The sequence below is a fragment of the Hyla sarda genome, chromosome 8, assembly GCF_029499605.1.
Source record: "Hyla sarda isolate aHylSar1 chromosome 8, aHylSar1.hap1, whole genome shotgun sequence".
NCBI lineage: Eukaryota > Metazoa > Chordata > Amphibia > Anura > Hylidae > Hyla > Hyla sarda.
In genome coordinates this window covers 99,696,471-99,721,441 of record NC_079196.1, presented here as the reverse complement: position 1 = coordinate 99,721,441, position 24,971 = coordinate 99,696,471, and the positions used below count along the sequence as shown (strand labels likewise).

At 47.9% G+C, this 24,971-nt stretch overlaps 1 protein-coding gene across 5 annotated transcripts in view; it reads left to right on the top strand.

Moving 5' to 3' along the window:
- The window catches only part of CDK15 (cyclin dependent kinase 15), a 305,671-nt gene that overhangs the window by 96,084 nt on the left and 184,616 nt on the right, over window positions 1-24,971 (top strand). For all 5 annotated transcript variants that reach the window (XM_056536951.1, XM_056536949.1, XM_056536950.1 and 2 more), the window contains one exon: window positions 21,600-21,693. In XM_056536951.1, coding sequence (XP_056392926.1) covers window positions 21,600-21,693 — 94 coding nt within the window. The remainder of the gene's footprint in view (window positions 1-21,599; window positions 21,694-24,971) is intronic.

Genomic DNA, 24,971 nt, shown 5'->3' with positions numbered 1-24,971 from the left:
TAGTATGGATATTTACACATGTGGCGATACCAAATATGTATATAAAATAATTTTTTTTACACTTTTTGGGGGTAAAATAGGGAAAATGGGACAATTTACGTTTCTATTGGGGAGGGGGTTTTTCAAATTTTTTTTTACTTTATTTTTTTACTTTTTTTACTTTTATTTTTACACTCTTATAGTCCCCATAGGGGACTATTTATAGCAACCATTCGATTGCTAATCCTGTTCAGTGCTATGTATAGGACATAGCACTGATCAGGGTTATCGGTCATCTTCTGCTCTGGTCTGCGGGAAGGCAGATCAGAGCAGAAGACTCCCGGAAGACAGCGGAGGCAGGTGAGGGGACCTCCGGCTGCTGTGCAGGACGATCGGATCGCCGCGGCAGCGCTGCGGGCGATCCGATCATCCTGTTAAGTGATTGCGATGCTGCAGATGCTGTAATCTGTATTGATCACGGCATCTGAGGGGTTAATGGTGGACATCCGCGGGATCGTGGGTGTCCGCCATTACCGGCGTGTCCCTGGCTGCGATCCACAGCCGGGACCTGCCGCGCATGATGCCGGCATCGCTCCGATGCCCGCGGTTATGCTCAGGACGTAAATGTACGTCCTGGTGCATTAAGTACCACATCACCAGGACGTACAGTTATGTCTTGCGTTGTTAAGGGGTTAATACACTGTAGTAAAAAAGTCCACATTGAATTCTACTTGTGATTCTGTACTCACCTTGTAGACGTTATACATTTAGGACAACTGAGGACCAAACTAAGTATAACACTGATAAATGTAAGGTTATGCACATATAGGGGATTTTATATGAATGGTGTTTCACATGCCAGTCTTTAGTAAAGCCCCAGCAGCGCTAGCATTCGGCAGATTCATTAAGAGGCTCTGACATTGACAATCAGACATTGCTGGGCCTATCCCATACACTGCACTTTAAATTCTACAGCTCCAACCTGGTGTATATTTCAGCTACAATAAATGCCACCTTGCTTGCATATATAGTGATAAATTAGACCATGCCCTATTACAACAGGACACACCCACTTTTTAAACACAGATGCAAGTGGTATAAAAGGGCAAAAATATGTACAGCATAATAAATCACCCACATGTGAGGAAAAATCCAGAATGGGAATATGTATTAAAATGGAAAAACATTGGGGACTACTGACACGGAAGAGGACTTATGAGTTTAGTTGACAGCAAATTTAACTGTAGCGACCATTGTCTGGCAGCTTCTGTCAAGGCAAAAAGAATCATGGGGTGCATCAAAAAGGGCATAGATGCCCACGACAAGGAAATAATTCTACTACTGTACAAATCATTATGTGGTGGCCCAGTACGCAGGGGGGTACCTAGAGCATTTGGCACCCGGGGCGGACCCTTTGTTTGGCACCCCCCCCCCCACACACACACACACGCACCCCCCCTTAATTACACCCCCTCCCTCCCCTCCCCCCGGGGGTGGACTGACAACACTCGGGGGCCCCCGGACCAAAAAAAAGGCAAGGGCCCCTGCTAGGCTCTGCAGCTCGTCCATCTTCTGCCACGCTCCTGTTCCACCCAAATCCCACACACAATAAACTAAAATGTATATATGTACGAAACACTTTAACGTAGGTAAATTTCCATGACCAATAATACTGGTATACAAGGAGTAAATATATACCACCACACAATAACTGGATAATACCGCCATACTGTACTGAATAAAACCACTATATACAGACCACTATACTATAAAGAATCTGTATACAATATAAGTGATTATATACAGGACCATATGGCGGTAGATATCAGCTGTACACAGGATGTATATACCATATAAGTGATTACAGTTAAATTTTGGGACTCACAATGACGTCTTTTCTGATCAGCGGCGTCCTCTTTCCTTTTCTTCTCTTGTCCGAATAAGACCACCATGTGGATCTCTTAACATCTGCAGGAAAAACATGTCAGACTCTGCATATATTCAGTGCCCTCCTCTACACAAACTTTCTATAGGCCCACAAACTGTAATAATGCCCTCCTTGGTGTCCTGCACAGTAAAAGGGCAGGTAGGTAGGTAGCCCGGTAATCCCCTCTTTCCCATAGGTATATGCAGAGTTACACCCCCCCTCTTTCCCATAGGTATATGCAGAGTTACACCCCCCCTCTCTTTCCCATAGGTATATGCAGAGCTATGCTATACCCCCCCCTCTTTCCCATAGGTATATGGAGAGTTACCCCCCCCTTTCCCATAGGTCTATGCAGAGCTAAACCCCCCCTCTTTCCCATAGGTATATCGGTTTATACCGAATACCAAATTTTTTGGGCTGCACGATATGAATTTTCCCCCATACCGCAATACCGGTTGGGCCCCTCCCCCTCGGGAATGTATTATCAGCCTAGCACAGCGCTGTCCCCACATCGGGGAACTAATCCTATGTTACCCGCCAGCACTGTTCTGCTCCCCCCCAATTAATGATCAGCCCAGCTGGGTACTACTCACATATGTCAAGCACTGCCCTCCTCCTCTTTGTTGGGGGCTGCCGGGCGCTGGAACTCTATACTGTACGCCAGTGGTCTCCAACCTGCGGACCTCCAGATGCTGCAAAACTACAACTCCCAGCATGCCCGGACAGCTGGCGATGGAACTCTCTGTACGCTAGTGGCCAACGGCTGTCCGGGCATGCTGGGAGTTGTAGTTTTGCAACAGCTGGAGGTCCGCAGGTTTGAGACCACTGCTGTACGCTGTATCCCTATGCCCGGGCTGCAAAAGATACAGAAAATAAACTTTTAACTCACCCACGTCGGCCGCACGCTGGGGACGGGAACGCCGGACAGCCGTCAGCCTATCACCGGCCAGAGCGATGCCCCGCCCTGGCCAGTGATAGGCTGAGCCCACTGTCATCTATGAAGGCGGCTTCTTACATGACAGTGGGCTCAGCCTATCACTGGCAGGGGCGGGGCATCGCTCTTGCCGGTGATAGGCTGACGACTGTCCGGCGTTCCCGTCCCCAGCGTGCGGCCGACATGGGTGAGTTAAAAGTTTATTTTCTGTATCTTTTGCAGCCCGGGCATAGGGATACAGCGTACAGCAGTGGTCTCAAACCTGCGGACCTCTAGCTGTTGCAAAACTACAACTCCCAGCCAACGGCTGTCCGGGCATGCTGGGAGTTGTAGTTTTGCAACAACTGGAGGTCCGCAGGTTGGAGACCACTGGCGTACAGTGAGTTCCATTGCCGGCAGCCCCCAACAAAGAGGAGGAGGGCAGTGCTTGACATATGTGAGTAGTGCCCCGCTGGTCTGATCATTAATTGGGGGGAGCAGAACAGTGCTGGCGGGTCACATGATTTTGGGGGGGGGGGGGAAGCCCAACACCGCGCGCGGGTCACATGATAGGGGCAGGGGGGGGTCAGAACAGCGCTGGCGGGTCACATGATTTGGGGGGGGGGATACCGTTATATACCGTGTAACCGCCGTTAGTTAAAAAAAATACAGTGATACACATATATGGTCATACCGCCCAGCCCTAGGTATATGCAGAGCACCCCCCCTTCCCTATAGGTATATGCAGAGCACCCCCCTCCCCCTTCCCTATAGGTAAATGCAGAGCACCCCCTCCCTCTCCTCTATAGGTAAGTGCAGAGCACCCCCCCTTCCCTATAGGTAAATGCAGAGCACCCCCCCTTCCCTATAGGTAAATGCAGAGAACCCCCCCTCTCCCCCCTTCCCTATAGGTAAATGCAGAGCACCCCCCCTCTCCCCCCCCTTCCCTATAGGTAAATGCAGAGCACCCCCCCTCTCCCCCCCCTTCCCTATAGGTAAATGCAGAGCACCCCCCCTCTCCCCCCCTTCCCTATAGGTAAATGCAGAGCACCCCCCTCCCCCCTTCCCTATAGGTAAATGCAGAACACCCGCCCTCTCCCCTATAGGTAAATGCAGAGCACACCCCCTCTCCCCCCTTCCCTATAGGTAAATGCAGAGCACCACCCTCCCCCCTTCCCTATAGGTAAATGCAGAGCAACCCCCCTTCTCCCCCCCTTCCCTATAGGTAAATGCAGAGCACCCCCTCTCCCCCCTTCCCTATAGGTAAATGCAGAGCACCCCCCCTCTCCCCTATAGGTAAATTCAGAGCACCCCCCCTCCCTCTCCCCCCCTTCCCTATTGGTAAATGCAGAGCACCCCCCCTCCCCCTTCCCTATAGGTAAATGCAGAGCACTCCCCCCTCTCCCCTATAGGTAAATGCAGAGCACCCCCCCTCTCCCCCCCTTCCCTATAGGTAAATGCAGAGCACCCCCCTCTCTCCCCCCTTCCCTATAGGTAAATGCAGAGCACCCCCCCTCTCCCCCCTTCGCTATAGGTAAATGCAGAGCACCCCCCTTCCCTATAGGTAAATTCAGAGCACCCCCCCTCTCCCCCCTTCCCTATAGGTAAATGCAGAGCACCCCCCCTTCCCTCTCCCCCCTTCCCTATAGGTAAATGCAGAGCACCCCCCCTCTCCCCCCCCTTCCCTATAGGTAAATGCAGAGCCCCCCCCTTCCCTATAGGTAAATGCAGAGCAAAAAAAAAAAGGATGCTCACCTGATTTCCCACGCAGCGATCTCCTCAGCAGCAGGGCCCGCGTCTTCTCCCCTCCACCGTACAGGCGCCGGATGAGTGACGTCACCGGCGCCTGTACTGCGTGCTGCATGGGGGCGGAGGTCACATCTCCTCTGTGTAAGCTGCAGATGCGGCTCACACAGAGGAGACACCTTCTCCTGTATGTGCGTGTATTGCGCATACAGGAGAAGGCACCGCTGTCTGCTGGGGATCTGGGACGAGTGTCCCGGACCTCAGCAGCGGCGGCGGCGGGTCAGTCCGTCCCTGGCACCCCCCTTGAGAGTGGTACCCGGGGCGGGCCGCACCCCCCGCCCCCCCTTGGTACGCCACTGCCAGTACGGGAGATGTTACCCCGTACCCTTGCTGCCCTGTCAGGCAGCCTCCTTCAGTGTCCCCAGGGCCCCTTGCACCTGCTCCCCCCCCCTGTACATATGTTCTGCAGTGTATTGTATTATAAAATGTGTTGTATCTTTAAGAGTTATGTCATGTGATTGTTACCCAGGAGGTATCAGTGACCAGGTGATCGCAAGAGTGACCTATGGGCTCCCTGCTAGTCTCCCCCATATAAGCCCTGGGTGGAGCTAGCTTCCTTCTTCTTGCTCTCTTGGAGCTTAGAGCTCTTGCTTCCTGCTGAGTTCCAGTGCAGTCATGTCTAGTGTGTGTGCCCAAAGTGTTGGAGGCCTCAAAGTCAAGTCCTGCAGCCACCATCAATTCAAGTAAGCTAAAGTCACAGTTTTATGAGTGAAGTCAAGTAAGTCCCTGTCATCTGTCAAGTCAGCGTGATCTGCATTCAATTGTCCAGTCCTACTACAAGTCCCAGCAAGCCCTTAAGGTCTCTGCGTCACTGGTCACAATGCCTGAACTGTAAAGACTTTAACAACTGTCTACCCTCAGTAAAGCTAGCGTCCATAACTTGACATCGGAGTCTTTATTGCCCCCGTGCCTAGCCAAGGATCCAATACAAGGGGTTAATGCCATCTGCTCCAAGGGTAACAACATCTTCCCTCATCACACCCCGCTACCACAACTTTTGGCATCACAAACAGGGTATTGGTGTGCACCTTATGCAACAAGTCCTCTCTTAGTCTGAACTGTGTCCAATATTGTCTGCAAAAACCGCATGCCGATGCGATTTAAGTCTGCGCCAGAAAGTGTATGGGACTTTGCAAATGAAAAGTGGTTTACTCGGGGCATTTGTGAAATAGAGGGGGGGGGGGGGGTGAAGAAAAGACTGTTATCTGCTACTGTGAACTGTACAGAGGTAGTACCTGAAAGGGTTAACACGAGCGGTCGCAGCTCCACACTGTCAGTCCCCAGCAGTGATGCCTCTTCAATCAAGCGAGGAGGAACCAAAGAGCCGCCCTGTTTTGCACGGAGTAAGATTTTGCTGACCAGACCAAAACAGGAAGTTCCCTGGGTGCAGCCATATTGGAGGTTCCGGCTGCTCCGTCCGGCTCTTCTGCTATCCATCAAGCACCCACTGCAGCGCAGTCACTGCAAACACCAACGATTGTCAGTCTTAAGTCTCCAGTGTCAGTATCTGCTAGCATTAACCCATTAGTACCTGCAAGTCTGGTCGCAAGACGCATTACAACCGGGTTCCTGCAAAATAGAGGGGGAGCATCCATTACAGTACCCCCATCAGTCAAATCCAAGCCTCTGCAACACTTCAGCAATCATCTTAGGGGAAAGCACCTTATTCTTCTTAAAGCGACAGCACACAACTCAACAAGATGTAAGAACCCAGCTCTCCAGATCAACCAAGCGACAGCGCCCCTTCATCTCCAGCAACAAGGTCATCACCTGCCCCAGCCGCCAGGATCTTTCCAGCTCTACCTGCAGTCCTGGTGTTTCAGTGTCTGCACCGGTATTCATGGGGAACCCTGTCCTCCCTACCTACAATGGAGACCCCTTCAAAATGAGGGATTTCAATGAGAGAATCCAGAGTTTGTTTGTCTTTTACTCTTTCCCTCCTAATCAACAGGTACAATTGCTCAAAGGACAACTCCAGGGAACAGTGCTAGAGGAAGTTCGCACCTGGCCAGCCTCCGAGAAGGCAACTGTAGAGCAGATCTTTGAAGGACTGTATCAGGTATTTGAGTCACATTCTCCATCAGAGGTACGTTTCTGGCTATATGAAAGGCGACAAAAGCCAGGTGAGACCATGAGAGCATATGCCGTAGCCCTACAGAATGCCCTAGAGACTGTCCAAAAACTAGATGGTATAACTCCTGAGCAGGGAAATAAGGTGTTAAGGGACAGATTTATTTATGGGGCTCATAATAAGTGGGACTAAGCCCAGCTGAGAATGTTAGCGGTCCAAAACCCCAACTTGTCCTTAACCGCTTTCAAAGGACTGGCTATCCAAGTGATTGAGTCCGGGACTGAGTTAGAGGAAGCTTGTGCACCCCTTACACCTGTTCCAGAGCCACTAGGTGTGGTAGCCAGATCCATACTACCTCCGTCACCAGCCCCCACCCCAGTGTCCTCTACTTTGCCAGTCACTGCTGCCTCAGTTTTACAGAGTGTTAGGCAGGACATCAAACAACTGAATACGGCTGTGAAGGAGCTTGCCACCCGGGCTACTCCACCTGACTGTGAACCGCCCCTGCCTAGAAAACCTCAAAGACCCTTTTGTACTTACTGTAACAAATCAGGACGTTGGAAAATGCAGTGCTGGGATTTAAACATATTCACCTTGAGGTTGAGGACCGGCCTTCAGCAAAACAGTCCAGGACTCTCAATTTATGTTGCCCCTTCCCCAATGTAAAAGTTATTGCAGAAGGTGTACCATTGGAGGCATTGATAAATACAGAGTCACAAGTGTCTACTATACCTAAAAGTGTTTCCTATCAGCATTAGGATGCTAGTTAATTGTGTGAGCCTGATGATGTTAACTTCCGAGTAGATGCAGGTAATGGGCAACCAGTCCCAGACATGGATACTGGGAGCCAACCATTCAGTTGGGAGAGCATGTACTTAGCGGGCAGGGAGTCATTGTAACTAATGTGACAGATAAGGGGTCTGCTTAGTTTATATTGGGGATGAACATTATGAAGAAGTGTTTCACTGAAGTGTTAGATGCCTTGCATGCCTCTCTTCCCCATATGTCCCCTTCAGGCCAGCGGGCTGCTCAGCACCACTTGAAAGTTCTACAGGTGGAGCAGAAGTTTGCCAACAAGCAAGGTGAAATCTGCAGAGTACGAGTTCAAGACATCAGGTCGGTGACCTTACAACCCAACAAGGAGACCATCATCTAATGTCATGCACGTCCCGGAGTCAAGAATAGGGACTATCAAGCCCTGCTGGAACCTATGCAATTGGAAGATCATCCTCTTGTTCAAGCAGCTCAAGTGGCCGAAGGATCCAGTGTGAGCCCTCCCAGAGCCCTGGTGGGCGCAACTCCAGGTTGGAGATTACATTACCCCAAGGGATCAAGTCAATGGAATCATCAAAGTTGCCAAAAGGTACCATGAGGCTTCCAGCAAGCACCCCACAGACTTCAGGCAAACTTCAATTATTCAGCACTGAATCCTCCCAGGAGACAGCCCACCTATCAAGGAAAGACACCGTCCGGTCGCGCCAGGCATGTATCAGAGTGTCAAGAAGATGCTGGCCAACATGAAAGAGGCAGACATAATCCAGGAAAGTCAGAGCCCCTGGGCAGCACCACTTTTCCTAGTCAAGAAAAAGGACAGAATCATCTGCTTCTGTGTCGACTACAGGAAATTGAACAATGTCACACATAAGGATGCTTATCCATTGCCAAAGATCGAGGAGTCACTCACCGCCCTCGGGTTGGCTGCTTACTTCTCCAACCTGGACTTAACCAGTGGATATTTGCAAGTGCCCATGGCCGTGGATAAAGTGTCTTATTGTACCTGGACGATGTCATTGTGTATTCCAAGTCCTACCAGGAATACCTTAACCACCTGTCAGTGGTCTTCCAAGTCCTGATCAAGCATGGGCTGAAGAGCAAACCATCAAAGTGTCACTTTCTCAAACCTCAGGTCCACTACTTGGGTCATGTTGTCAGCACAGAGGGAGTCCAGCCTAATCCTGAAAAGGTGGAAGTTGTCAAGAACTGGCCAACACTAAACCTGCGCACTGTGAAAGATGTCAGGAGCTTCCTGGGGTTTGCCGGCTACTACTGTCGTTTCATTACACACTTTGCCCAGATTGCAGAACCCCTCACAGCTCTATTACGGGGTACGGCGAAGGAGAAATACAATGGAAGGCTACCTGTAGAATGGGCTTAACAGCAAGAGAGGGTGTTTCGAGCTCTCAAAAGTCTGCTGATCGAACCATCCATCTTGGTGTATCCAGACTACAGTCAGCCGTTCAGGCGGTAAACTGATGCCAGTTTTGAAGGTCTGTGAGCTGTCTTGTCCCAAGTCCAGGAAGGGCAAGGTTGAGTAATTGCCTATGCCAGTCGTAACCTGCGAGGAGCAGAGAAGAACAATGCGAATTACAGCCCATTCAAGTTGCTACTTCTAGCCCTGGTGTGGGCTGTGACCGAAAAGTTCAAAGACTATTTGGACACCATGCCATTTACTGTCTACATGGATAATTACCCATTGGCCCACCTGAACACTGCCAAGTACAGTTTCACCATCAAGTACAGAAGCAGCAAGTAGAATTTCAGTGCCGACGTACTGTCTAGGATGACCCCCAGTGAAGAACCCCTGTCGAAGACGTGTGGAAAGACGTGGAGATGCCCCTATTCTACCAATGGTTCGTGAACCAGAATGTTGTGACCGCCCTCATGGATGGTGAACTCAGGTCCAAAATGGTTAAAGAAGACCTATACACCTGGAAGACTATCCAGGACGAAAGTTGAGTTAGATGCCTGAGGAAGTTGCGCATGCGAAGCGAAACGCGTTGCATTCTGGTCAATAAATCCTCTTTTTAAGCATATCTTCCTGTCTGGTCGATCAGCGCCGTGAGCCGGGTTCTTTTGAAGCCAAGTACCTACTACCACTTATACTCTGGAGGGCAGCAGACAACCTTTTCCTACATACCTATCCCATTGTTGTGTATGTGCTTACACAACCACCCAGGGTGAGCAGTTCTAATTTATATATATTAACCCTCTTGGGTCCAACAATATTATTCTATGGAGCGCTTACTTCCTTGTCTCGAAAGTCGAGTCATGGAGGATCTGTTGGACTACCTTCTGGAGAAAAAGGTACCAACCCGTCTACGCCGGGCCCAGTGTGACTACGAGCTGAAACGTCTGTGGCGACAGAGGAAGCGACTGTTTGTGCACAAAGAACAGTTGTACCAAAATTCTTTGGATTCAGTCTCTGGTGATCGACTTCATCAGATTCTGGTTCCACAAAGAGATAGGGCGATGGAAACTTTGGAGTCCACAATCTAATGTCAGGCGAAATTGGGAAATGGTACAGTGAATGTGCTGTCCGTAACATCACCAAGAACATGCACAAGGACTTAAGAGCACCCCTCCATTCCATCCAGAGTGAAAGGCCTAACCAGTTGGTTGCACTAGACCATGTCAAGTTGTTTCCTACCAGGTCCGGGTATACCTATACTCTCACCATGGTGGATCACTACTCTAAATGGGTTGTTGTTGTCCCCGTCAAAGATCTCACAGCCAAGACACCGGCCCAGATGTTTTACTCCAAATGGGTGCAAACCCTTGGGTGTCCGGAGTCTGTCCTAATGGACCATGGAATGGCCTTTGAGACCCAACTCTTCCAAGAGCTGTGTCAATTCCATGCCAGCAAGAAACTCCGGACTACTGCTTAACACCCCAAGGGGAACGGGCTCTGTGAGCGCATCAATCAAGTCTTCATCCACATGTTGCGAGCAGCCTCTGTGTCAAAACAAGAAGAGTGGTCAGGACTGCTGCCTGAACTATTGGAGATCTATAATAACACAGTCCACTGTTCTATGGGGTACACCCCTTTCTACTTGATGAGGGGGTGACATGGACAGCAGCCTATAGACCTAACATTTGGGCTCCAAGTCTCGTTCAACAACTCTCCGCAAGCCTCCCTGGAGTGGGTCTCTGACCACCAGAGAAGCCAAAGAAATTGTCGGCAAGAAGATGGGTGAGGCTCAGCAAAGACAATTACAGGACTATAATCGTTTCCAAAAACCCATAAGTTAGACTCTATCTGGGAGACAGAACCATACACGGTGACGGCCATACCCTATCCAGATTCTGATGTGTACGAAGTACAAAAGCATGGGTATGAGCCGCAAGTTGATCATCGAAACCGGATCAAGTTGTGTCTAAAAGAACCATCTCTTCCAGCCATCAGACCTGCGAGAGAATACATCCCAGGAGAAGGGATCCATCAATGGATGTCCCCATGTTTTTTTCCGAGTGAGCCTGCGATCTTCTGTGTCTCACCAACCCCGGGGCCAGTCCAACTGACACTAATCTCCACACCAGTCCCAGTCTTGTCACAGTTGGCTCCAGCTTATACCCCTGTCACCAGTCTCTCCACCACTGCTGCCAGCGACTCAGAATCCAACTAGTCTTGGACTAATACCAGCTCCCTAGGAAGAACTAGCTGCCATTCCAGAGGTTCCAAGAGCTCCCGAAGACGAAGGCGTTCCAGGCTCTCCAGAAGTGGTGTTGCGCAGGTCCAAAAGGTCAACACAAGTACAAAGATTAGCTTACAATAAAGTGTATAAGGTTGTGGAACATAGTCAGTTCATATGTAAACAGATATGTAAACACTTAAGTTCGCACTACCCCTACTCCATTTGCTACTCTCTTTATCAGGGATGATGAAGCAAGTAGTGAAAAGGCTTAGGGGCAGTGCGTGACCATTTCCATGTGAGTACAACAGCAGGTCTGTGTACTGGTGTGATAGGCTTTTTTCTTGTATCACAGGGGTGTCACGATGCCGGCTGGCAGGTAGTGGATCCTCTGTGCCAGAGAGGGATTGGCGTGGACCGTGCTAGTGGATCGGTTCTAAGTCACTACTGGTTTTCACCAGAGCCCGCCGCAAAGCGGGATGGTCTTGCTGCGGCGGTAGTGACCAGGTCGTATCCACTAGCAACGGCTCAACCTCTCTGACTGCTGAAGATAGGCGCGGTACAAGGGAGTAGACAGAAGCAAGGTCGGACGTAGCAGAAGGTCGGGGCAGGCAGCAAGGATCGTAGTCAGGGGCAACGGCAGGAGGTCTGGAACACAGGCTAGGAACATACAAGGAAACGCTTTCACTGGCACAATGGCAACAAGATCCGGCAAGGGAGTGCAAGGGAGGAGATCAGATATAGCCAGGGAGCAGGTGGAAGCCAATTAAGCTAATTGGGCCAGGCACCAATCATTGGTGCACTGGCCCTTTAAGTCTCAGGGAGCTGGCGCGCGCGCGCCCTAGAGAGCGGAGCCGCGCGCGCCAGCACATGACAGCAGGGGACGGGAACGGGTAAGTGACCTGGGATGCGATTCGCGAGCGGGCGCGTCCCGCTGTGCGAATCGCATCCCCGACGGCCATGACAGTGCAGCGCTCCCGGTCAGCGGGACCGACCGGGGCGCTGCGGAGAGAGAAACGCCGTACGCGCTCCGGGGAGGAGCGGGGACCCGGAGCGCTAGGCGTAACAGTACCCCCCCCCCCCTTAGGTCTCCCCTTCTCTTTGTCCGGTAACTGCCTCCCCTGGGATGAGGACACCGGGAAAGGATGGAGGGATTCCTCAACGGCAGGCAGAACAGCAGGAGTGGGAATGGGGAGGGAGGGCATAGGGCGAGGCCTGGCACGGGGCAGTGTGACACCAGGACGAGGGCCATGAGGAGGCACCGAGGCTTGCCTGACTGGACTGGGAGGGGGGGAGAGGCACTTCTTAAGGCAGGCAGAGTCCATAACGACCTTAGGGAGACCGGATACAGGAGGAACCACAGGGTCACGGCAGGGAGTACTGGGAACCGGTTTAAGGCAGTCCTTGAAGCAAGAGGTACCCCAGCTCTTGATCTCCCCTGTGGACCAATCCAGGGTTGGGGAATGGTGTTGAAGCCAGGGTAGTCCAAGGAGAATTTCGGAAGTGCAATTGGAGAGGACCAAAAACTCAATTTTTTCGTGGTGATTTCCGATGCACATTAGGAGGGGCTCCGTGCGGTAACGCACGGTGCAATCCAACCTGGCTCCGTTGACCGCGGAAATGTGGAGTGGCTTGACAAGACGGGTCACCGGGATGCGGAATTTATTCACCAAGGACTCCCGAATAAAATTCCCAGAGGCACCAGAGTCCAGGCAGGCCACGGCTGAGAGGGAAGAGCTGGCTGAAGTAGAAATCCGTACAGGCACCGTGAGACGTGGAGAAGCCGACTTAGCATCAAGAGACGCCACACCCACGAGAGCTGGGTGCGAGCGTGCGTTTCCCAGACGTGGAGGACGGATAGGGCAATCCACCAAAAAATGTTCGGTACTGGCACAGTACAGACAAAGATTCTCTTCCTTACGGCGATTCCTCTCTTCCAGGGTCAGGCGAGACCGATCCACTTGCATGGCCTCCTCGGCGGGAGGCCTAGGCGCAGATTGCAATGGAGACTGTGGGAGAGGTGTCCAGAGATCTAAGTCTTTTTCCTGGCGGAGCTCTTGATGCCTCTCAGAAAAACGCATGTCAATGCGAGTGGCTAGATGAATGAGTTCATGCAGGTTAGCAGGAGTTTCTCGTGCGGCCAGAACATCTTTAATGTTGCTGGATAGGCCTTTTTTAAAGGTCGCGCAGAGGGCCTCATTATTCCAGGATAGTTCAGAAGCAAGAGTACGGAATTGTATGGCGTACTCGCCAACGGAAGAATTACCCTGGACCAGGTTCAGCAGGGCAGTCTCAGCAGAAGAGGCTCGGGCAGGTTCCTCAAAGACACTTCGAATTTCCGAGAAGAAGGAGTGTAAAGAGGCAGTGACGGGGTCATTGCGGTCCCAGAGCGGTGTGGCCCATGACAGGGCTTTTCCAGACAGAAGGCTGACTACGAAAGCCACCTTAGACCTTTCAGTAGGAAACTGGTCCGACATCATCTCCAAGTGCAGGGAACATTGCGAAAGAAAGCCACGGCAAAACTTAGAGTCCCCATTAAATTTGTCCGGCAAGGACAGGCGGAGGCTAGGAGTGGCCACTCGCTGCGGAAGGGGTGCAGGAGCTGGCGGAGGAGATGATTGCTGCTGAAGTTGCGACTGAAGTTGGTGCAGAATGGTGGACACTTCCGACAGCTGGTGGGTTAGATGGGCGATCTGTCGGGATTGCTGGGCGACCACCGTGGTGATATCAGAGATATAAGGCAGAGGAACCTCAGCGGGATCCATGGCCGGATCTACTGGCACGATGCCGGCTGGCAGGTAGTGGATCCTCTGTGCCAGAGAGGGATTGGCGTGGACCGTGCTAGTGGATCGGTTCTAAGTCACTACTGGTTTTCACCAGAGCCCGCCGCAAAGCGGGATGGTCTTGCTGCGGTGGTAGTGACCAGGTCGTATCCACTAGCAACGGCTCAACCTCTCTGATTGCTGAAGATAGGCGCGGTACAAGGGAGTAGACAGAAGCAAGGTCGGACGTAGCAGAAGGTCGGGGCAGGCAGCAAGGATCGTAGTCAGGGGCAACGGCAGGAGGTCTGGAACACAGGCTAGGAACATACAAGGAAACGCTTTCACTGGCACAATGGCAACAAGATCCGGCAAGGGAGTGCAAGGGAGGAGATCAGATATAGCCAGGGAGCAGGTGGAAGCCAATTAAGCTAATTGGGCCAGGCACCAATCATTGGTGCACTGACCCTTTAAGTCTCAGGGAGCTGACGCGCGCGCGCCCTAGAGAGCGGAGCCGCGCGCGCCAGCACATGACAGCAGGGGACGGGAATGGGTAAGTGACCTGGGATGCGATTCGCGAGCGGGCGCGTCCCGCTGTGCGAATCGCATCCCCGACGGCCATGACAGTGCAGCGCTCCCGGTCAGCGGGACCGACCGGGGCGCTGCGGAGAGAGAAACGCCGTACGCGCTCCGGGGAGGAGCGGGGACCCGGAGCGCTAGGCGTAACAAGGGGATAGCATGGTATAATGGGTGTAGGTGCTTGTTAGTGATTTTGTCTCCCCTATACCTCTTTCCCCTGTTACCTAGCTGTTCACACCACTTATTGATAGCTGCTGTATCACAGTGCTTGTCTCCTTATAACCTCATTAATGTCTTTGTAGTATCTTGTGGGTTTCCCGTATATGTATTTATATTCTATTACTTACCACAAGTATACCATTACACAGATATTGTTGGTTAGGCGAATGATGTATCCTTTGGTCTGTGCACATGTTTTCTGACTGCCGCTGAATCCTTTTTAATTATGTTTTATATTTATTTCTATGAGATTTAAATAAAGATTTAACCTTTTCCAATATTTTTTGAATTTGGCTCTTGTTTTGTGATAGGATATCAATTAAGAGTGGACAAAGCAGCAAGAAAATAATGCTCATTAGTACTTTAGTGACCACCATAGTAATAATACACTTAAAGTGATTAAACATGTAATTGAACAGTATTTACCCTGATTTTGTTTGTATTGTTTAAACTGTAATGCATCTGATTTAGGAACAGTGGCCCTTTCTGAAAATAAGCCCATGGGCAGTGCTGTAGCACCAGTACAGGTGGCAGCAGCAGCCGGGTGCCTGGTGGTAGTAGAAGCAGCCATGCCAGCAAGCGAAAGCTCTCACTCTCTTTCAAAGCTTGTATGGTTTCAGAGGATAATACAGCTCAGGTGGAGGAAGAAGAATCTGATGATACAATGTTAAGGCAGTGGCTACAGCCACCACCAGTCCAGAGTCATTCTTGCTGCCTCTGCTACTAACTAGGCATAAAAAAGGGAACATTTTTTGCGGTTTTCATAAAAAGCTCCTTCACTTCCTTCACTATTTTGGGACAGCAGTCCTGTTGCAAGTCCCTATTTATTGCATATTTTCTTGCCAGCCTCAAAACCTGTCTTAACTTCCAGGGAGAATTTTTTTTTCTTTTTCAACTTTTCAATTTTTACAGCTATTTTTAATCTATTTTTCATCTATCTACAATTTTTTTAAATTTTTTTTATATATTTTGAGACACCATCACCAATCCTGTTGCAATTCCCAAAAAGGGAGAATTTTTGAACATCTACAAAATAGGTACTTGATAAAGCTTTATCATAGTGTTAAAAAGCAGAGTATTTTTTTAACCTGTTAAGGACCAAGGGCGTACAGGTATGCCTTTGCTCCCTGGTACTTAAGGACCAAGGGCGTATCTGTACGCCCGTGGGAATTTCGGTCCCCGCCGCGTGCCATGCGGGGACCAGACCAGGGTGACTGCTGATATCGATCAGCAGGCACCCCGCGCAAATGCCCAGGGGGTTCATCAGACCCCCCCATGTCGGCGATTGACGAAAATCGCAAGTGAATTCACACTTGCGATTTGCGGCTATTCCAGGTCATACGGGTCTATGGTGACCCCGAAAATAAGGGGGATCGTGGTTGTCCAAGACACCTACGATCCCCCTAAAGGGATAGGAGTGAGGTGGCAGGGGTGCCACCCCTCCTATGCCTGCTATTGGTCGTATAGACGCGGCAACCAATAGCAGATCGGGGGCGGGGGGTTAACTTTCGGTTTACCCGTTCTTCCCACCCACAATAGGCGGGGCAGAACGGCGAAACCGAAGGGGACCAGCGACGAAGTCCACTTACCCTGCGGGCGAGGCTGCGGGCGACTATCAGTGTCGGAGATCAGCGGGCGGCGATGTCAGCGGGCAGCGAGGTGGCGAGATCAGCTGGATCCTACAGAAGCCGGTGAGTTGCCTAGCAACATCTGGAGGGCTACAGTTTGAGACCACTATACAGTGGTCTCAACTGTAGCCCTCCAGATGTTGCAAAACTACAACTCCCAGCATGCCCAGAGAGCTATTTGCTGTGTGGGTATGCTGGGATTTGCAGTTTTGCTACAGCTGAAGGGCTACAGTTTGGAGATCACTGTGCAGTGATCCAACTGTGGGCCTCTAGATCTTGCAAAACTACAACTCCTAGCATGCCCACACAGCTGTCTCGGCATGCTTGGAGTTGTAGTTGAGTACCTCCAGCTGTTGCATAACTACATCTCCCAGCATGCACTTTGGCGATCAGTTCATGCTGTTAGTTGTAGTTTTGTAACAGCTGGAGGCACACTTGTTGGAAAATACTGAGTTAGGTAACAGAACCTAACTGAAGGTTTTCCAACCATTGTTCCTCCAGCTGTTGCAAAAGTACAACTCCCAGCATGCACTGTCTGTCAGTACATGCTGGGAGTTGTAGTTTTGAAACAGCTGGAGGTTGGTACATTCACACGGGCAGGTTTACAGTAAATTTCCTGCTTCAAGTATGAGCTGCGGCAAATTTTTCGCCGCAGTGCAAACTCCTAGTGGTAAGCTCACTGTAAACCGCCTCCAGTGCGAATGTACCCTAAAAACACTACACTAACACATAATAAAGGGTAAAACACTACATATACCGGGCCTCCAGCTGTTGCAAAACAACAACTCCCAGCATTTCCGGACAGCCACTGACTGTCCAGGCATGCTGGGAGTTTAGCAACAGCTGGAGGCACACTGTTTGGGAATCACTGGTGTAGAATACCCCTATGTACACCCCTATGCAATCCCTAATTTAGTCCTCAAATCCGCATGGCGCTCTCTCACTTCAGAGCCCTGTCGTATTTCAAGGAAACGGTTAGGGCCACATATGGGGTATTTCCATACTCGGGAGAAAATAGACTACATATTTTGGGGGGCTTTTTCTCCTTTTACTCCTTATGAAAAGGAAAGGTTGGGGTCTACACCAGCCTGTTAGTGTAAAAAAAAATAATAATTACACTAACATGGTGTAGTTGCCCTTTACTTTTTATTTTCACAAGAGGTAAAAGGAAAAAAAGACCCCCAAAATTTGTAATGCAATTTCTCTTGAGTAAGGAAATACCCCATATGTGAACGTAAAATGCTCTGCGGGCGCACAACAAGGCTCAGGAGTGAGAGCGCACTATGTACATTTGAGGCCTAAATTGGTGATTTGCACAGGGGTGGCTGATTTTACAGTGGTTCTGATATAAACGCAAAAAAATAAATACCCACATGTGACCCAATTTTGGAAACTACACCCCCCACGGAACATAACAAGGGGTATAGTGAGCTTTAACACCGTACAGGTGTTTGATGAATTTTCATTAAAGTTGGATGGGAAAATAAAAAAAAAAAAAATTTTCACTAAAATGCTGGTGTTACCCTTAATTTTTCATTTTCACAAGGGAAAATAGGAAAAAAGGCCACCAAAATGTGTAGCCCCATTTCTTCTGAATAAGAACATACCCCATATGTGGATGTAAATTGCTCTGCGGGCAAACTACAATGCTCAGAAGAAGTGAGCGCCATTGGGATTTTGAAGAGAAAATTTGTCCGGAATTGAAGGCCATGTGTGTTTACAAAGCCCCCATAGTGTCGGAACAATACACCCTCCCACATGTGACCCCATTTTGGAAACTACACCCCTCACGTAACGTAATAAGGGGTACAGAGAGCATTTACGCCCCACAGGTGTCTGACAGATTTTTGGAACAGTGAAAATGAAAAATGTAATTTATCATTTGCTCAGCCCACTGTTCCAAGGATCTGTCAAACGCCAGTGGGGTGTAAATACTCACTGCACCCCTTATTACATTCCGTGAGGGGTATAGTTTCCAAAATGGGGTCATGGGGGGGGGGGTCCACTGTTCTGGCACAACGGGGGACTTTGTAAACACACTTGGCCCCTGACTTCCATTCCAAATTCCCTTTCCAAAAGCTCAATGGCGCCCCTCCTCTTCTAAGCATTGTAGTGCGCCAGCAGAGCACTTGATGTCCACACATGGGGTATTTCCATACTCAGAAGAAATGGGTTACAAATTTTGGGGGTAATTTTCTCCTATTACCCCTTGTAAAAAAAAAAAAATGGGGAAAAACCAGCATTTTAGTGAAAAAAAGTTATTTTTTTATTTACACATCCAAATTTAACAAAAACTCGTGAAATACTTGTGAGGTGTTAAGGCTCACTATACCCCTTGTTATGTTCCTTGAGGGGTGTAGTTTCCAAAATAGTATGCCATGTTTTTTTTTGCTGTTCTGGCACCATAGGGACTTCCTAAATGCGACATGCCCCCCAAAAACCATTTCAGCAAAATTTACTTTACAAAAGACAAATGTGACTCCTTCTCTTCTGAGCATTGTAGTTTGCCCGCAGAGCATTTTACGTCCTAACATGGGGTATTTCCATGCTCAGAAGAGATGGAGTTACAAATTTTGGGGGGCATTTTCTCCCATTACCCTTTATAAAAATGGTAAATTTGGGGGGAAAAAATGCACTTTAGTGAAAAAAAAAAGTTTTTTCATTTACACAACCGAATTTTACGAAAAGTCATCAAACACCTGTGGGGTGTTAAGGCTCACTGGCCCCCTTGTTACGTGCCTTGAGGGGTGTAGTTTCCAAAACGGTATGCCATGTGGGGGGGGTTTCTGCTGTTCTGGCATCATAGGGGCTTCCTAAATGTGACATGCCCCCCAAAAATCCTTTCAGAAAATCTCACTCTCCAAAATCAAATTGTCTCTCCTTCTCTTCTGAGCCCTCTACTGTGCCCACCGAACACTTGACATACACATATGAGGGATTTCCTTACTCGAGGGAAATTCGGGTTACAATTTTTTAACCCCTTAGCGACAATGGACGTAAATGTACGTCATGGTGACGTGGTACTTAGCGCACCATGACGTACATTTACGCGCCGACATGATCGCGAGCACCGGATCGGTGCTCGCATCATGCCCGGCAGGTCTCGGCTGATATCAGCAGCCAGGGACCCGCCGATAATGGCGGACATCCGCGATTGCGAGGATGTCCGCCATTAACACCTCCGATGCTGTGATCAATACAGATCACGGCATCTGTGGCATTGCGGTAGTTTGAATGGATGATCAGATCGCCCGCAGCGCTGCCGCGGTGATCCGATCATCCAGCATGGCGGCCGGAGGTCCCCTCACCTTGCTCCGGCCGTCTCCCGGGGTCTTCTGCTCTGGTCTGAGATCGAGCAGACCAGAGCAGAAGATCACCGATAATACTGGGCAGTGCTGTGTCCTATACATAGCACTGCACAGTATTAGCAATCAACTGATTGCAATGAATAGTCCCCTATGGGGACATAAAAAGTGTAAAAAAAAAAAAAAGTAAAAAAATTTGAAAAATCCCAATAAAAAGTAAAACGTAAAATATGAATAAAAAGTAAAACCTAAGCCTAAGCAAAAGTGGTACTGATAAAAACTACAGATCATGGCGCAAAAAATGAGCCCTCATATCGCCCCATATACGGAAAAATTTTAAAGTTATAGGTGGTCAAAATAGGGCAATTTCAAACATACTAATTTTGTTAAAATGGTTTGAGATTTTTTTTAAGCGGTACAATTATAGAAAAGAATATAATCATGGGTATCATTTTAATCGTATTGACCCACAGAACAAAGAAAACATGTCATTTTTACCGGAAAGTGTACAGCGTGAAAACAAAACCTTCCAAAATTTGCTAAATTGCGGTTTTCTTTTCAATTTTCCCACATAAATAATATTTGTTTGGTTGCACCATACATTTTATGGTAAAATAAGTGATGTAATTACAAAGTACAATTGGTGACGCAAAAAACAAGCCCTCATATGGGTCAGTGGATGGAAATATAAGAAAGTTATGATTTTTAGAAGGCGAGGAGGAAAAAACGAAAATGCAAAAATAAAATTGGTTTGGTCCTTAAGGTCAAAATGGGCTTGGTCCTTAAGGGGTTAAGGCTTTTTCTCCTTTTACCTCTTGTAAAAATTCAAAAACTGGGTCTACAGAACATGTGAGTTAAAAAAAATGAAGATTATGAATTTTCTCCTTTATTTTGCTGTTATTCCTGTGAAACACCTAAAGGGTTAACACACTTACTGAATGTCATTTTGAATACTTTGAGGGGTGCAGTTTTTATAATGGGGTAATTTGTGGGGTATTTCTAATAGGAAGGCCCTTCAAATCCACATCAAACCTGAACTGGTCCATGAAAAATTCCGATTTTGAAAATTTTGTGAAAAATTGGAAAATTGCTGCTGATGTTTGAAGCCCTCTGATGTCTTCCAAAAGTAAAAACATGTCAACTTTATGATGCAAACATAAAGTAGACATATTGCATTTGTGAATTAAAATATAATTTATCTGGAATGTCTATTTTCCTTACAAGCAGAGAGCTTCAAAGTTAGAAAAATGCAAAATTTTAAATTTTTTCATAAAATTTTAGCATTTTTCACCAAGAAATGATGCAAGTATCGACAAAATTTTACTACTATCATAAAGTAGAATATGTCACGAAAAAAAATCTCGGAATCAGAATGAAAGGTAAAAGCATCCCAGAGTTATTAATGCTTAAAGTGAAAGTGGTCAGATGCGCAAAAAACTCTCTGGTCCTACAGTGAAAATTGGCCTGGTCCTTAAGGGGTTAAACAAGCTGTTAGTTACCGTAGGTTAGCACATGTTGGTGTAACTTTGACATGAACGTAGCCTAAAACCACTTAACTACTTGAATACATTCCTAGGTGACCCTAGCAGTGTTATACAAATCTTTAGAGCTCTCAAGCAATGTTATTTTATTGCTGTTTGTGGAGAACCTGTTCACCGCAGACCAAAATTTTTTGTGAATTTCGATAAGCCTGCTGAACCGAACTTTTGAAACTTTTACTCAATTTAAGTATTTGGTATTAGAGAATGGGATTGCTTCTTTACATACCCTTGTTAGTTCCTTGACCCCATCTTGCCACTATCTTGTCTGCATGTAATGAATTTTATTTTTAACAACCTGTTAGTCTTATTATGCTTGTTCGTGTGCCATTCATTTAGAAGAAAAAAAACATTCTGAAACCTTCATAAATACTTTATAATAAATATAATTATTTATAATATAAATAAATTCAGTCTGTAACCCATTAAATAGGCTAAAAATGGATTCCTACCATTGTCATTCCAGGGGTGCAGGATGTATATTTATAGAAATGCTTCAGGGATACCCAGCCTTCTCTGGTGTGTCAGATGCCTTTGAGCAACTTGAGAAGATCTGGTCGGTAAGTAGACAACTATTCAATTAAACACCTTCCATGTAATTATTAACAATATACATTTTTAAACCTTGTGTTTTGCTATTATATTAGTGATATAAGGGTCTGACATCATGTGTTTAAAACAAAGCATAGTAGAGCTGCTAGATTGATATTAGATTTTACTGTCAGCATATAACATGTTAGATTTCCATAAATACAGTGCAGGGTATGGATCATTTTGACCCACCGCATCCTGCCGGCAGATGGATGCGATGGAGAAGCGGTGAGTGGGGATGTGGACAGTCAGGCAGCGTCCTTGTGGAGCCAGCAGCAGAAAAAAGCTACATGTTATTAACCACAAACTATACTAGATAAAATATCTATTACCATTATTTATTATCTCAACGTGGAGGGTACCAGTAACTGGATACAGTTATACAACAACACATTGGGTAGCTGTGTACAATTGACTTTTATATCCGGATTTTCATGGACTTTTATCTAATTATTCTGTTCCATTTTATATTTAGTTTTTATATTTATTTTTATCATATTTTGTGTACTTATCTCAGGTAAAGTCCATAGCAAGGGCCCTGCTTGGACACCTATCTTCTAACCAATAAATATTATTGTTATATTACATATACAACTAGCCTACCAATTAATTTTTATATAATATACATATATATATTATATAATAGAATATATATTTAGAGGTCTGTATCCCGTATTCAATATCTCTATCTATCATTTTCACTGAATAGTCAAATGGGTTACATAGTTACATAGTTACATAGTTAGTACGGTCGAAAAAAGACATATGTCCATCAAGTTCAACCAGGGAATTAAGGGGTAGGGGTGTGGCCCGATATTGGGAAGGGATGAGATTTTATATTTCTTCATAAGCATTAATGTTATTTTGTTCCAGGAGTGTATCTAATCCTGTTTTAAAGCTGTAAATTGTTCCAGCTGTGACCAGTTCCTGAGGTAGACCGTTCCATAAATTCACAGTCCTCACTGTAAAGAAGGCGTGTCGCCCCTTGAGACTAAACTTTTTCTTCTCCAGACGGAGGGAGTGCCCCCTCGTCCTTTGGGGGGGTTTAACCTGGAACAGTTTTTCTCCATATTTTTTGTATGGGCCATTAATATACTTATATACGTTTATCATATCCCCCCTTAAACGTCTCTTCTCAAGACTAAACAATTGTAACTCCTTTAATCGCTCCTCATAGCTAAGATGTTCCATGCCCCATATTAGTTTAGTCGCGCGTCTCTGCACCCTTTCCAACTCCGCAGTGTCCCTTTTATGGACAGGTGCCCAAAACTGAACAGCATATTCCAGGTGAGGCCGTACCAATGATTTATAAAGGGGGAGTATTATGTCCCTGTCCCTTGAGTCCATGCCTCTTTTAAAACATGACAATATCCTGCCGGCTTTGGAAGCAGCAGCCTGACATTGCATTCTATTCTGTAGTCTGTGATCTACAAGTACACCCAGATCCTTCTCTACCAGTGACTCTGACAGTTTAATCCCCCCTAAGACATACGATGCATGCAGGTTATTAGTACCCAGATGCATAACTTTACATTTATCCACATTGAACCTCATTGGCCAAGTGGATGCCCAGACACTTAGTCTATCCAAGTCATCTTGTAACTTATGCACATCCTCTATAGACTGTACTGTGCTACAAAGCTTGGTGTCATCTGCAAAGATAGAAACAGAGCTGTTAATACCATCCTCTATATCATTGATAAATAAATTAAACAACAGCGGTCCCAGTACTGAACCTTGGGGTACACCACTAATAACCAGGGACCAATCAGAGTACGAATCATTGACCACCACTCTCTGGGTACGATCCATGAGCCAGTGTTCAATCCAGTTACAAACTAAAATTTCCAAACCCAAAGACCTTAACTTACCTGTCAGACGTCTATGAGGGACAGTATCAAACGCTTTAGCAAAATCCAGAAACACTATATCCACAGCCATTCCTCTGTCAAGGCTTCTACTCACCTCTTCATAAAAGCAAATTAGATTGGTTTGACAACTTCTATCCTTAGTAAACCCATGCTGGCTATCACTTATAATACAATTATCCCCTATGTATTCCTGTATGTAATCCCTTATAAGTCTTTTGAACAATTTACCCACAATGCACGTTAAACTTACCGGTCTATAGTTTCCTGGGGAAGACCTAGAGCCCTTTTTGAAGATTGGCACCACATTCGCCTTGCGCCAGTCCCTTGGCACAATACCAGACACCTGAGAATCTCTAAATATCATGAACAGGGGTACAGATATTACTGAACTTACCTCTCTAAGAACTCTTGGGTGTAGTCCATCCGGTCCTGGGGATTTGCTTACATTTATATCACTTAACTTACCTTGTACCATCTCTACATTAAGCCAGTTCAGTACATTACATGATTGTCACGATTCGGCTTACAGGTTGTGGATCCACTGTGTCAGCGAGGGATTGGCGTGGACCGTGCTGGTGGACCGGTTCTAAGAGGCTACTGGTGTTCACCAGAGCCCGCCGCAAAGCGGGATGGTCTTGCTGCGGCAGTAGCAACCAGGTCGTATCCACTAGCAACGGCTCAACCTCGCTGACTGCTGAGAAGGCGTGGGACAGAAGGACTAGGCAGAGGCAAGGTCAGACGTAGCAGAAGGTCGGGGCAGGCGGCAAGGTTCGTAGTCAAGATGGATAGCAGGAGTTCAGGTAACACAGGCTTGTACAACACTAAAACGCTTTCACTGGCACAATGGCAACAAGATCCGGCAAGGGAGTGCAGGGGCAGTGAGCAGATATAGCCAGGGAGCAGGTGGAAACCAATTAAGCTAATTGGGCCAGGCACCAATCATTGGTGCACTGGCCCTTTAAGTCTCAGAGAGCTGGCGCGCGCGCGCCCTAGAGAGCGGAGCCGCGCGCGCCAGCACATGACAGCAGGGGACCGGGACGGGTAAGTGACTTGGGATGCGATTCGCGAGCGGGCACGTCCCGCTGTGCGAATCGCATCCCCGACGGCCATGTCAGTGCAGCGCTCCCGGTCAGCGGGACCGAGCGGGGCGCTGCAGGGAGAGAGACGCCGTGAGCGCTCCGGGGAGGAGCAGGGACCCGGAGCGCTCGGCGTAACAGTACCCCCCCTTAGGTCTCCCCCTTTTTTTGTCCGACAACTGCTTTACCTGGGACGAGGACACCGGGAAAGAATGGAGGGTTTCCTCAACGGCAGGCAGTACAGCAGGAGTGGGAATGGGGAAGGAGGGCAGAGGGTGAAGCTTGGCACGGGGCAGGGTG